Source organism: Archocentrus centrarchus, chromosome 20 (assembly GCF_007364275.1).
Source record: "Archocentrus centrarchus isolate MPI-CPG fArcCen1 chromosome 20, fArcCen1, whole genome shotgun sequence".
Taxonomy (NCBI): Eukaryota; Metazoa; Chordata; class Actinopteri; order Cichliformes; family Cichlidae; genus Archocentrus; species Archocentrus centrarchus.
In genome coordinates this window covers 6093504-6107404 of record NC_044365.1, presented here as the reverse complement: position 1 = coordinate 6107404, position 13901 = coordinate 6093504, and the positions used below count along the sequence as shown (strand labels likewise).

The window sequence follows — 13901 nt, the reverse complement described above, 5'->3', positions numbered from 1 at the left end:
GGTTAAAGAAGAGCACGGGGACACTCAGGTTAATCCTGCAGAGGAGGACCTGCCCTACATAGACCCCTGGATTTGGACACAGCCACAGTGTATAAGAACTGTGAACTAATGTGATAAATATTGTTCTCAAAATGTTTTTATTCAAATCAGCAAAGCATTTTAAAGTTACATTTACACCTCTACATAAAACTGCTGCGAGCAGAATCTCTCCACATATGAATGAATGAGTTTTGTCCAGAACAGTAAGCACTTCACACACTTCAGCTGACAAAAGCAACAAGCGAGGATCCGAGCCCCTCAAGACCAAAGGGCTTAGACTGATTTGGTTGCAGGTGAAGGTTTCTGACCGTCACGGTTATTAAAAGCTAACAGCACGTGCTGACGTGTTCAACTTGTTGTGCAGCGACTCTATGAGGCTCTTGTTGTACTCGGCCACCTGTTGGGAGACGTTCTTGGCAACCGAGGCATAGTCGCTCTCCTGAGATTTGGAGGCGATGACTGATGCTGCAGTTAAAGAAAGATCCCTCCAGCACAGACACATCAGCTGCCTCACAGAACTGGTGTCTCTGATATTTATAGAAAAAAGAACTCTAATTCTATTCAAGAACTGCAACCAGCTTTGATTTATTTCTTCAAATGCAAAAATGTACACATACACCTAAAAATATATAAATATTGTTCTGCCCACCTTCCTTAGGAAGAAATTACCTGAAACAGCCACCAAAGCTGTAAAAAGCTGGGCCATGTCTTCTGTATTAAGTTCTTTCTGTATCTTTCCCCTTTTAGTTCCCACATTTCCTGTTTTATTTTGGTGGTTTGTATTCCCTGTGCTTTGCTTTTAGTTTTGCTTCCTTTGTCTTCAGCGATGTAGTTCAGCCCTGTCCCCAGCTGTCTCCACTCCCCTGATCACCCTTCTGTTTTTTTATTGACTGAGTCTCCCTTTATGTTCCTGCTGCCCTCCCCACTGTTTCCCAGCCTTAGTGTGCTCCCCAGTTTAGGTGTCAGCAGTTATAGGCTCAGTGTCTTCAGTCCCTTACGTTCACGTTTTGCACTCATGTCATCAGCCCTAAAGAAAAGGTTCACCTCAGTCTGCGTCTGGGTCCTCGCAGTTTCTAAAGGATACATTCTTTCATCACAAAATTGTTCTGCTCCAGGTGCTGCCACTTCCTCTCCAGGTTAGCAAGCTACAGTTCAGACAACACAAAAAACAACACAAGATTACAATACATCATTCTGCATATAGGAACAATATTAACATTTAAACAGCTGGAACTGAGGAAGAGACGTGGGCACATTTCTGGACTTGTAAGTCTGAGCAGCTGTGTTCACGTTACAACCAAAACCCACAGATGCAATCTGGTACATGAGTTAAGTGATGCAGTGTGATATACTCGAGCTGAGTGACGCCACCATCTTGATGTTTTGAAACTGAGCTAACCTGAGCATGAGTCTCATTTTCTTGCAGTTTGGTCTTCAGGGCTTCGTATCTCTGGTTCATCTCCTCGAGCAGCTCTCCGAATGCATCTCGACGCTGAGTCAGCGACACCTTCTCCTCCTGCAGTCTCTGCACCAGGAGAGGAAACATGGTTTTTAGTTGAGTCTTAGCAAGATGAAGAGATAATACAGTCCAGACAGCACAGTCGTCTTACTTCATCACTCAGTGTAGTTTAATTCTGTTTTTTTTAGCACTATTAAGGAGAACCCCAGCAGCCTGTTGATCTCCAATAAGCAAGCACTTGGTGACTGTGGTGAGGAAGAAATCCCTTTAAGAGGAAGAGACCTCCAGCACAGCCAGGCTCAATAAGAGCAGCCATCCAACAGTGAAGTGAGGGACAGAGAGAAAAGAGGAGCCTAGTTTGCAGCCTGTGGTACCTTCTCCTTCTCCTCAGCTGTGCGCCTCAGGGTGTCCAGGTCTCTGTAGGTATGCAGCTCAGACTCCATGCTGCTGACACGCTCCTTCAGGGTGCTCAGCTCACCTGTGATCTTCCCCTCCAGCTGCTGCACCTTCTCCAAGTCCTGCTGCAGGCGCTGGGACTCTGTATGGTGGAAGAGAAATTAACATCTTTGTGTAGCATGTTGGGGTTTGTATAATTGTACTGCTCATGTTGTGATTTAATGACTTGGGTTAGTGTTAGAGTGAAGGAATGACAGTAAGTTACAGAAACCCAGCTCTGTGTGTGTGTGTGTGTGTGTGTGTGTGTGTGTGTGTGTGTGTGTGTGTGTGTGTTACTGACCTGTTGTCAGTCCTCTGGCGGTGCTCTCTGATTGGACTACTTCTGTCTCCTTGCTGACGAGCACCTCCTGCATGTTCCTCAGCTCGCTGGCTGTCACCGTATCCACCTGACGAAGCCGCAACATGTTCTACACACACACACACACACACACACACACACACACACACACACACACACGGGCACGGTGAGTATGCACTGTTTCCCCTGCTTTTCTCTTTTTCCCACCTATTCCATCTTCATTCCTTCCATTCATCCTCCTCACCCTGCTGCAGTGCTCCAGGAGTGAGATGATGTTCTCCTGGCTCTGCTTCATCCTCTCCTCCACCTGAGCCCTGGACTCACCAAACGACTCCAGGAACCCTGATGAAAGGAAGGGATGGATGGAGAGATAGATAGATGGAGGGATGGAGAGATGGATGGAGAGATGGATGGATGGATGGAGAGATGGATGGAGAGATGGATGGATAGAGAGATAGAGAGATAGAGAGATAGATATTTTTTTAAACTGTTGAGGTAATAAGAGGTAAATATATTTCTAAATGTAGCCACTGTATTAATTCTACAAAATGAGCATAAATTAACTTTTGAAATTGCAGCTGATATTTTAAATTGCAGAAAGAAGGCTCAGAGCAGGATTAACATACATTAAAAACATGATTAGTGTTTATAATCAAATATATCATTTCAACATCATCAGTGTTTAATTCAAGTGGACTCACTGTCAATCTCCTCCTCTTTCCTCTTCAGCTCCTTGTATTTTTGCTGACATTCCCCTGTGTGTGTGTGTGTGGTGTGTGGGGGGGGGGGGGGGGGGGGGGGGGGGGGGGGGGGGTGGGGGTGGGGCAAACAGTTCAGAATGACGTCATTATTATTAAATGATCATAAATTTAGTTTCATAATAAATAAGTTGTGTGGGTTACCCTGAGCTGCTTCCGAGTCCTGCTCCAGGTTTCGGATCTCCTCTCTAATATGTCTCGTCCTGTCCCTCACCTCTGTAAGCCTCAACACACCACACAACGTACACACATCAAAAGCAAAAGCAAAAGCATTTTCAAAGTGACAAACGTCTAAATACTGAATATGATTACATACTGCCTCTCCATGCTGGCAATTTCCTGGTTGTCCTCCTTCACCTGGAGGACAGGAGAGTAGCTTCAGTCTTTTGTTTTATGCATCCTGTACAGATCCAGGGCCTCCTACACCCTGTCCCATTCATGCCATCATTCAGTGGAGTAACTCTGCTTACTTTTTACCTTCAACAATGATCTCATGTCTTTCCAAAAAACAAACAAAAACAATACAAAGTGCTGATGTTTCTCTAAAAAGTGGATGTTTTGTAGTTTGACCACAAGGTGGTGCTCTTCACTTACTCTCACACTGAATAAATACAGACAGTGAAACTGAAGAGGAGTCATGGGTTTAGTTCAGCTGCAATTACAACAGCTCAGCTTTATATAATTTAAATATCAGTGTAAATAAGTGAGTGTAGCTAAAATATTTTTTAAAAAACAGCTAATTTCTGATGATGATGATATGACTAAAAATATTTAACCAGACTGAAATTAAGACGATGTAATCCTTTTCTAAAGCACTCTGTGTGTATTAAGGACATTTTCAGGACTCACAGTCACTGTAAAATCACTGTAAACATGGCAACATTATACTTCCTGTTTTTGTGTTTGTAAAAGTGGAGATGAGTTCATGTAAGTAAAGTTTTAATGTGACAGCTCCTTTCATTAGATCACTCCTGTTTCATTAGATCACTCCTGTCCCCCCCCCGAGTCCAGCACACCTGCTTAAATAACCTCTCTCTCTCTTCCTGGGGGGAGCACAGGCCCTTCTGCTCAGCCTCCATTGCGTCACGTTTTGCCTCCAGCGCTGACAGGGTTTCATGAAGCCGAACCACTTCCTGTTTTATGTCTGAGTGAGACAGCTCCTGCGGAGAAGATCGTTTCAGGTAAAACGAGCTCTGCTCCTGCAGCCACGACAGCGCTGCCAAAACACAGACGTGGCTCAAAGCTTCCTGTGTGCTTTCCTGCTTCTTTCCTACTATCTGTACATTTTTCATTTCCACTGCATCTCCTCGCTCGCTGTTCTCAACATTAACCTCTCCCACCGTCCCCTGCACCTAACTCACTGCTTCATAGTCCTCCTTCCTTGTTATCAGGATGTCCAGCTCCTCCTGGAGGACGGTGAGCTCCTGCAAAACAATCAGATGATTATTTTATGTGCTATCAGAGGGTGACTGTTCAACTGCATAGAAACTATTATAACTTCGATGCTACGAAAAATGTATCTTAAAGTGAATCCTACTCTGATAAGCCCAGACGCCTTATATGAGACAAAATTGAGATTTTACCATGTTAACAGTTGACATTAATCAATCTTGAGTTAACTTCCTGTTTACCTGCAGCAGTTCCTCATTGGTAGCTGTCATGGTGAAATACTTTTCTTGCTTTGCTGCTGGCATTGCTTGGACAACTTCATCAGCAACCCACCTCTCCCTCCTGATCTCCTCCTCAACGGCCCTGATTGCCTCCTCTCGCCTGCAGAGCGAACACACAGCACAATGGAAGGTCACAGATAAGATAGAGCGGCCAGAGTACATTAGAGCAGATAAAGGATGCCAGAGTTTACAGTGTGTTCACATCAGCTGATACCTTTTTACACAACCGGCAGTTCAGGTCAGGCAGTTCATGCTGCTTGAGCCTGCCCCCCCCCCCCATGTATGCTGCTTTGCAACCCACCTCCTCGACTTTTTCTTCTGTGCTGTAACTGACTTAAACCTGACTTAAGCAGATTGTGTTGTGTAGTGTGTTTAGTGTGTTGTGTACACTCCAAGTGTCGGGGGCTGTGACGGGCCCCTCTGTCTGTGGAACTATTTTTGGAGTGGCACAGATAATTTGTGTGGCATCTTATTGTGACACCTGATTGTTCTTATGAATAATAAACACACCTGAGGCACACCTGTATGTACCTGTTCACCTCCCAAATAAACAGCTCCTCCATGTTTGAATATTTACAAACACGTCTAAATATTGTTTTTGACTCACTGGGCCTCATTCACTATTATGTGCATATAAATGTTCTTTATGAGCAGAAAATAAGTGCACACGAATAATTACTGTGAATAATTTATGAATGTGGACAGCAGCCAGTTTTGCTCTGCCCGCTGTGACTGTTAGTGCATCCAGTTATTTACATGAGGTCTTCCCAACAATATCCTAACAGGTAAACAGAGGAAGGAGGAGCGCAGAGACAGGAGGACCAACCTGAGCAATCACAAATGATTAGCTAGCAGCACGAGTGCACATACAAGGTTCAAAGGTCAGTGCTGGCTGTGTGTGGGTGACAGATGACTAAAAATTGATCTTGGTGTGTGCAGAAGAACAGGTAAGATTCTCCAGTTACTTCTCATTAATAAAAATGATTCCAGGTTAAGATTAAGAGGAAACAGTATTAGAAGCAGATAAATACATATGCTGACACAGCTGCACTGTGGCGATTAAAACTGAGACGGGTTTTATTTTTATTTATTTAAGAATTTCAGCTTGAAGAGAGTTTGTTTGTTTTCGCTGTAAGACGTGAATAAGACACTGCAGTGTAACACAGTGCTTTCAGATATACTGTGTACTCTGTGTACTCTGACCCTGGCTTTATGATGGACTGCATCAGATTTCTGAGTGCACTGTGTGTACATACTGTACAATATATAATGATCAGGACATAAGGTTTGCAGTGCTAACAGAGTCCACTGTTTTCTCTTTTTAGATGGTTAATAGCTCTCAACATTATTAAATAATCTATTAAATAACAGTTTGTGAAATTCCCAGAAAGCAAAATATAAAATAACAAGAGGGTTTCTTTGAAGGGGACCTGCTGACTCGGCCGTATTACATGTAAATCTCTGAACTCTGTTGGCTCTGTGTGATGTCACAGAGAGCACATATCCATATGTCATGTTAGTGAGCTGAGCCCCACTTCCCTGCTGTTCACATCAAAGACTGTAAATGAAAGATGCACGTGCTGTTGTAAAGCCTTAAGCTGGTCTGACACTGCCTCTGCATCCAAAACAATTATATATATATATATATATCCAAATGTTTGGTTACAATAATTACAGATGTTTTAGCACACAGGCTAAAACACCATGTCCTCAATCATCTACCTTCAAGTTCAGTTACCGATAAAATACATTTTTCATTGTAAGCACGTCGCCTTGTTTTGTACACCAAATTTTACTTTTGTTATTAATACATTTTAATGCTTAAAGTCTCAGAAATAAGTCGTGTCCCTTTCTTCACTATGGTGAATTAAGGATGAGACATGAGGTTGGAAAGTATAATTATAAAGGATTTATTTTCACCTGATGACTGTGAATCTTTTTTAGAGTCAAATCAAATCAAAGTGCATGTTTCTGTTAGTTTAGCAGAGACAGAGCGCGCTGTGTTTCAAAATCAATTAAAATAAAAATGAGACATTATTATTGGTCTTTGTGACTAACTGAAAGGAACAAACTGACATAAATGAATAATCACAAAATGTGATTAAAATGATTTTTCTTAATCTAAAAGATGGGTTGAAATGATATCATGCCTTTTTTTTTTTAGATGGATGGTTTATTAAAACCCAATTAAATAACATTTCTAGATTAAATTCAGAGACATTTTAGTCTTCAAAATGTAAATAAGAAAGTGAGTGTGCATTAAAAGCTCTTATTAAAAGAGATGGAGAATGTCCTGTAACATCTGACCTGCGTCATGAGTGAGAATTATTAGAAGGATTATTGCTGAACTGTGAATTATACAAAGCTTGACTATAAATGGAGCTCTGACTCCACTGACTTGAATAACGATAATATTAGAACGTCAAATCTGTGCTGTAATAATCCTTCATTTTCATCCAAAAAGCTGAATTCTAACAAGTAAAAAAACACAGGCTCATCTATGAAACAGTGGATTTTAATGACTGGTCTTTTTAGTGGCCCAGATAAAATAAAGGTGTGTACATTCTCTGTAACATATTAGTTACAGTACTTTGTATGACGTCTCTCCAGTACAGGATGATGGCCTGGTGCTGGGAGCCTCTCCTCCTGCTGTGGCTGACTGCAATAGCAGCACAAACTCCTGAGACTGAGAACAACGATGTAGCTGTAAGAAAATTCATTTCTACCTTTAGCACCGTTGGTTTTTTTGTTCTCTGACTGTCTGTGAGTATCTTTGTGTTCTTTTCTTATATAATAACTAATAATTCTGCCCATCAGCTGGTAAACCTCACCAACAAGTCTCTACAAGTCGTCCCCCTAACAGCCAAAATGCAAACATTACTAAACTGCTGCTTGGAGGGAACCTAATTACTCTGAATGAGACGGACCAACTAGCACTAGCTAGTTATCCCAAACTGGTAGAACTTCACTTAGATGCCAACCGGATCTTTGCGATACCAGCCAGCTACTTCTCTGTGGTACCAAAGCTCAGAGTGCTGTCTCTCACCAGAAACAACATCAGCAGGTCAGGACAGCAAATGTCTGATTCCAGCTAAATGCTAACTCGATCTGGTTTTATGTATGTACAGAATAATTATTCTCAATACTGCTTTACTATGCATGCTAAATTAGACTTGACTGTGATGTTAGTGGATACTTGTTAAACTGTAATTCTTCCTGCTCTGGGTATTTTTTGCAGCCTTGACCCTGAAGCTTTTGTCGGCCTGGCTGTCCTGACAGAGTTGGACCTGAGCCACAACCTGCTGTCAAGCCTCCCTGCACACACACTCCGTGGACTAAACAAGCTACAGGTAAAAGAATCGGCTACCTTAGAGTTTAACTCATCCAGCAGTGACACAGCAGCTTGGGCCTGCCCACATAAGTTTTTCCTATATGTGATTTATCATTATTCACACGGTTCTGTGTGATCCCATCAGATACTGAAGCTACAAGAAAACCCTTGGAATTGTTCCTGCCCGCTGCTGACCATCATTGGAGAGATCAATGCAGCAAATATTACCATTGGTAGTAATTTTCATTACACAATACTACATATATTTATTTTAAGGAATTTTAGTAGAAAATCAGTGTTTTCCCTGCTTCACGGGGTCTGTTTCTGCCTGCTTTCTGTTCCAGTCTGTGAGTCATGTGAAAGGCACACACGGCTCAGATGGAGGTTTTAATAGAACCTCCAAAATCTTATGTGTCAAATGATGTTATTGGATGAACTTAAACCTCACATTGCTGATGGAGTTTACACTACATGTCTCTGCCTGGGTAGATCCACTCCATCAAAACCCTGATGGCCACAGCAGTCCCAGCTCCACTTTGCTTACTGTTGGTACTTTGTATGTTTGTCTGCTTCCCTTTAAACTGCAGACAAAATGCTGATTCTCTGTGTTGATTGGTTTGGCTGCCATAACGCTAACCATAAAGCTCAGAGCAGCGTGTACGCAGGAGAGTACCAAATCATCTTTAAGCTTATTCACATACAGAGATGACCACTTTAACCGGCCCTAATTAGCGGGTATTGGTAGATGGACATTAGCTGAACAGGTGATGTCATTAGCAACATTTTTGCCTTTTTATTCTTGTCAAAATGGCTGCTGTGAAAAAATCTCTGGGGATGTTGAGGGATGGTTACTTAAGAGAAAATACAGTTTTTGGTATTTAATCATATGCTAAGTTCAGTGATTCTCATGGATCGATCAGTGGACTGAATTATTTTCACATCATGGTAACAAAAAGTCCTACTTGCTCTGATCTGGATTACATAAAAGGAAAACCATATCAGAGCAAGTAGAGACACGTAAATCTGTACTACACAATGCAAATGAGGCCGGTGCTCAAACTCTATGCACGTCCTATCTGAAGAAACTCTCCTGTAAGCCATCCAACAGTGATGATGCTGACAGGATGTAAGAACTGTAACCTACAGATCTAAACGTGGTCTGGCTCTGCAGGAGGACCACGAGTCATCTGCGCATCTCCAGCAGAGCAGGCCGGCAGAGACCTTCTCAATGCTACGTGTTCCACATCATCACCCACCGTCACTGTGGACCCTCAAAAATCACCAACACGAGTCTCATATCAACACTCTCAGGACCCGTTCACCGTGATGATGAGCACACTGACAACAAGTCACAATCACAGCCTCAGCAAAGGTACAACAGAGGAAGATGTCTTAGCATTCTTGTTTTTCTCTCACTTTTCTTCTTCACTTAAATGTGAGGATGCACAAATCGAAGCTTATAATGCTGCTCCTTCTTATCTCCACTCTGAAACCCCAACTAGACCAGACACCTGTGCTCGGCAACACCTGGAAGTTCACAGCGTGCGTTGCTGTCTTGGCACTGACCACCTCCGCGCTCATCCTATGTGCCATCAAGGGGCCTTCCTGGTACAAGCTCTTCCACAATTACAGACATCGGCGACTACGACAAGAAGTCAACGAGGAGGACGAGGACGCTATGGCAACAGACTTCTCAGAGACAGGAAAACACCTGGACCATCAGACATTCACCTTTGAGCGACAGAACGGGCAGGAGGAGGAGGAGGAGGAGGAGTACTATGAGGATCCATATATCAGGAGAGAAGAAGCAAACAGTTACCAGCAACAAGAAACCACACCAAACCACGTACAGATGCATTTAGTGGATAACCTGTCAGTTATTAGCTGATATAAACACTGCTGAGTATTATCATTTTAGGGGTCACTAAAATCAGTCATGTGACCCTGACTGTAAGACACTGTAAGACACAGCATCACACAAATTAGGTCTTCACTCCACCGACCCACAATGTTGCTCGGATACTTCCATTAGTGCACTTACACAAAGTAGAGTATGCACACCGTGTACTTACTTGTGCTGGGTGGTGGGGTCTGTCATTGGCAGCCCCGCAGCTCATGTAAAACAGTGAAACTCTGCAGTGGATAGCTAGCTAGTTAGCACTAGCATCAGCCCAGAGAAGTGTGCAACAATCCTGTCTGAGTACTCATAGAACACTTCCTGTAATCAGACCCATTAGTGTTATTGAGACAGAGCTATGGAAGTACCCAATTAAAGACGCAGCATCCAATCAGAGCCAGATCACATGGTTTACAAGGCTTTTTGTTTTTAGCTCCAGCACCACTACATGTGCAGTGTTATAGATTCCTCAGTTTAAGGTGGTTTAAAAATAGCTCTGCGAGCGTTTTATATGAAAGCAAAAACACTCCACGTTTGTTTGCTCACTGATCTCCACGAGGAATCACATTTATTAAACAGCTCCACTGGTGCTCTCTCTTTGTTTCCTGCTGTATTAATGTTCTTGTACAGAAAGATTTTTAAATGATGTTTACAAATCTCAGATCAAAACTAGCCGTCCTGCTAATGCTAGAACCCATATAATATGCTGATTTAAAATAAAATGCTGCTTTACTAAACAAACGTTAAATATAAGCTAAGAAAGTTCATTTCTAAACATAAAACTCTTTCTCCTTGATTGAGACAGAAGTGTCTTTGAGAGCCCGTGAGTACTTACTCTCTCCTCTCAGTGAAGATGTTGTCAATGCCTTCTGCCTCCCGCTCGTTCTGGGCTTTCAACTAGAACCAAAGATCAAGGACAAAACAGACGATTATTTGTAATAAGCTGTTGGACCTGCATAAGCCTGATAAACGGCACCTTTTTGTTTACTTACGATGTTGTAATCACTGATCATTTCCTCCATCTCTGTGCTCGTGTTGAGCTTGTCCACAAGCTGGAAACACAAATAAAGAATACAAACAACTAAAAATGAGTCTAGTGTTTAATAAGCTGTAAACCTCGTGTACTGTGTGAGGCAGCGTTTGAAACGAGTCACCGGTATACAGGCTGTAAATGTTGAGCTGCCCTCAAATACACCAACTTAACACCTGCAGTCAGAATTTACTGTCCCCGATTTTAATTAGACTGATGTGCTCTACTGCTGTTTGCCTGTTTTTAAGATCTAAGTCATCATGACTAAATGCTTCAGGAGAATCAATGGAAAAAGTGGATAACCTAGTGTGTAGTGTGTGTAAGCTTTTGTGAATTCAGTGTTTGATATTATTTACCATATTGTAGTCAGCCAGCTGACCTTGCAGATCCTTGATCTCTGCAGCCAGGCCTTCAGCTCTGCAGCAGACACGTGATATCAGTGGGTTACAATGTTCATCATCATCTGTAGCTTTTTAAATTACTTTGGCAGTCTAAGTAATAACTAGTAAAAAACAAACAAACACCCACCTCTTCTCATAGGAGAGATAGACAGAGTTCTCATGTTTGTAGTTTTCAATTTCTTTGTGTAGTTTGCTCGTCTCTGTGGTCAACTCGTTCATCTTACTCCTGACAACAGAGCAATCATGGTTTCATTTCTTTACAGATCTCCGTCACCTGTTCCTCTGATAATGTTGCTTACTCAAGCAGGAGCCACTTGACTGAACTATTTTATGTGGAGTCAAATGCTGTTATTTCTCACTCAGATTTCAGGTTTTGTAATGTTATGAAACCCTGGCTGTATTGAACTTGCTTTGTAGTACTTTTTCATAGGTAGTAATCATTAATGGTAGTGTTACCTGAGGAGGCCCAGGTAGTAGGACTTGTCCAAAATCTGTCTCTGAGGTCCTTTGGTAACAGAAATATTGGAGGGAGGTCGAGTGAGAAAGTCACATATTAGATACACTAAACATAAACAGGAATCTACACAATCACAAAAAAGATGCAAAAAGGAACGTGCATGTGAAACACACCTTTCATGCCAGTCTTCATGCCACTGAGCCCCTGTTGGGTGACAGGCCTGTCAGTCACTTTGATCTGTGCTGACAGGACTCCAGGGGCGGCGATGTGGATGCCCCCCCTCAAACCAGGATGACCGCTGGTACCTGGAATCATCTGGATTGGAAAATGCAGGAAGTCCAGCTTTATTTGCTCTCACAGGTAGAAAACATTAAAAGCATAAATGGATGGATGGTTATTAGCGCTGCGGTGTACGCTGACTGTGTTTTGAATGCTGCCTTTTGTGGCTGTCACAAAATTAGGTTTTCACTATAAGATTATTGTGGCCAAAAGATTTCACAATATCTATAAGAAATTTGACAATAATATGACAATAATCTTACTCTTTCAAAAATTCATACTCATCTTTAACTTTGTTTTTGTCATTTTTTGGCACGTTAGTTAGGGAGGGAGGAAGTGTAGTGAAATGAAGTGAGTCTGTAATCAGAACTGCACAAAATATTACAAAAGGAATAATCATGCAGTTATAATTTTTGCATTATAAAGCACAATATCGATTTTATTTTTGGTCCGTTTTCCATCAAAGCCAGTAATATGGTGACACATCCAACCTTAGCTGTTCTGGCACTCATTGTTTGTGCGTGCAGAAACAGAATTAGCACAACTGTGGCTTTATAAAAGGACTTTTAAGACCACAACAGCATCAGTTAACTATTGTTATTTTCAGACTGAACGCAGTGCGCTCAGAGGAAGGACCCTAATATCTCAAAGCAAGCTGCTGATGGCTCACCCCAGTTGCAATACGCATAGCTGTAGGAGGAGGTTGGATAGCTGTAGGGGGTCTGCCGGCTCCATGCACCGCAGGTCCACTGCGGCTCATTGGGCGGCCCATGCTGGACGGAGGTCGCTGGCTTGCCATGATGTAAAACTGGTGGATACACAAACAGGAACACTGAACACAACTTACACACTTGGAGCTGCTGGAAACTACTTGATGGACGCAGCGCTGGTGCTGCTACAGCTCAGTGCTTCTTAGTGCAGAATCTTAAAAAGGCCAAACTGGAAGCTACTGAAGAACAACATTTAAAGCAGTGATGCCCCTTTAATCATATATTTATATCTTCCACTTAAGTAGATTCTAACTTGCATAACAGATCTGATCCTGATAATCTTGTGTGAGAAAGGCGGTCGCATAATAAGGGGAAGTAGCTAAAGGCAAAAAAGAAAACAGAACTATATGATTTCAAGCTTTTACCTAACAGTATTAATTATACACCTTGTGAAAGAAAAAAATATTTGCACACTGATTAAAATAAAAAAGATCTAAATGTCATGTGTTTACTTGTCTTCAGAAAATGATCTGTCCCTTCATGTATCGTTAGGACAGCGGTATTTGTGAAGCGTATTCAAGCTGTTGCTAATTTGTTAGCTGCCACTTTTTCGCTGAGCTTTTGTGAACGTCTTGTTAGCCATGCGATGAGGCAGCTTGTTACCTGAACACGGTCTCACTCTGGGGTATTTTCGTTTTATATGCCTGCAAAGTTTCCGATCGAAGCAACCGTGCGATAGTTTATCGCAAGTAAATGGAAAAAGTCTGCTACGCCAGATGGATGTTGACGTTGCCCCAGTAACCTTCTTCTTCTTCACCTGAAATGGCGACAAAATAGGTTGGAAATGTACGTGTGCCACCTACCGGCCAACAAGGGGAATACACGAGGTGTTAACTCCAATCAATGTCCCGCAGTCTCCGACCAAAATCTACAGCACAGATTAAAATTAGAGGATTCTTAAATAGCCGTTTTTGGTCATCTTTGCTTTTAAAAGTGGTTGCATGTTGTTTAAAAAAAATTGAAGGCAATTTAAAAAGATGACTGTCAATAGCTCTGTAAAAGCCCACAAAATCCTACTTATCACAAAATAATTCTTACACAGGCAAAGCAAAGTTT

At 42.1% G+C, this 13901-nt stretch overlaps 2 protein-coding genes across 2 annotated transcripts; one reads left to right on the top strand and one right to left on the bottom strand.

Annotated features, from left to right (window-relative positions):
• Positions 1 to 118: 118 nt before the first annotated feature.
• ift74 (intraflagellar transport 74) lies at positions 119 to 13591 on the bottom strand. The gene is made up of 20 exons (XM_030757162.1): positions 13449 to 13591; positions 12746 to 12883; positions 11970 to 12111; positions 11796 to 11844; positions 11467 to 11565; positions 11295 to 11355; positions 10901 to 10960; positions 10744 to 10805; positions 4642 to 4780; positions 4372 to 4434; positions 4027 to 4170; positions 3327 to 3367; positions 3155 to 3234; positions 2954 to 3007; positions 2497 to 2594; positions 2235 to 2361; positions 1873 to 2036; positions 1439 to 1564; positions 1124 to 1184; positions 119 to 498 (listed from the first exon to the last, which is right to left on the bottom strand). Exons 2-20 carry the CDS (start codon positions 12872 to 12874, stop codon positions 359 to 361), a joined length of 1839 nt encoding a protein of 612 aa, XP_030613022.1. The 5' UTR covers positions 12875 to 12883; positions 13449 to 13591; the 3' UTR covers positions 119 to 358.
• LOC115799860 (leucine-rich repeat-containing protein 19) lies at positions 4084 to 10981 on the top strand. The gene is given in 9 exon segments (XM_030757163.1): positions 4084 to 4191; positions 5466 to 5627; positions 7291 to 7386; positions 7498 to 7533; positions 7536 to 7744; positions 7919 to 8030; positions 8157 to 8244; positions 9183 to 9383; positions 9514 to 10981. Coding segments are annotated over 7 exon segments (1122 nt in total). The 5' UTR covers positions 4084 to 4191; positions 5466 to 5627; positions 7291 to 7296; the 3' UTR covers positions 9900 to 10981.
• Positions 13592 to 13901: the final 310 nt, after the last annotated feature.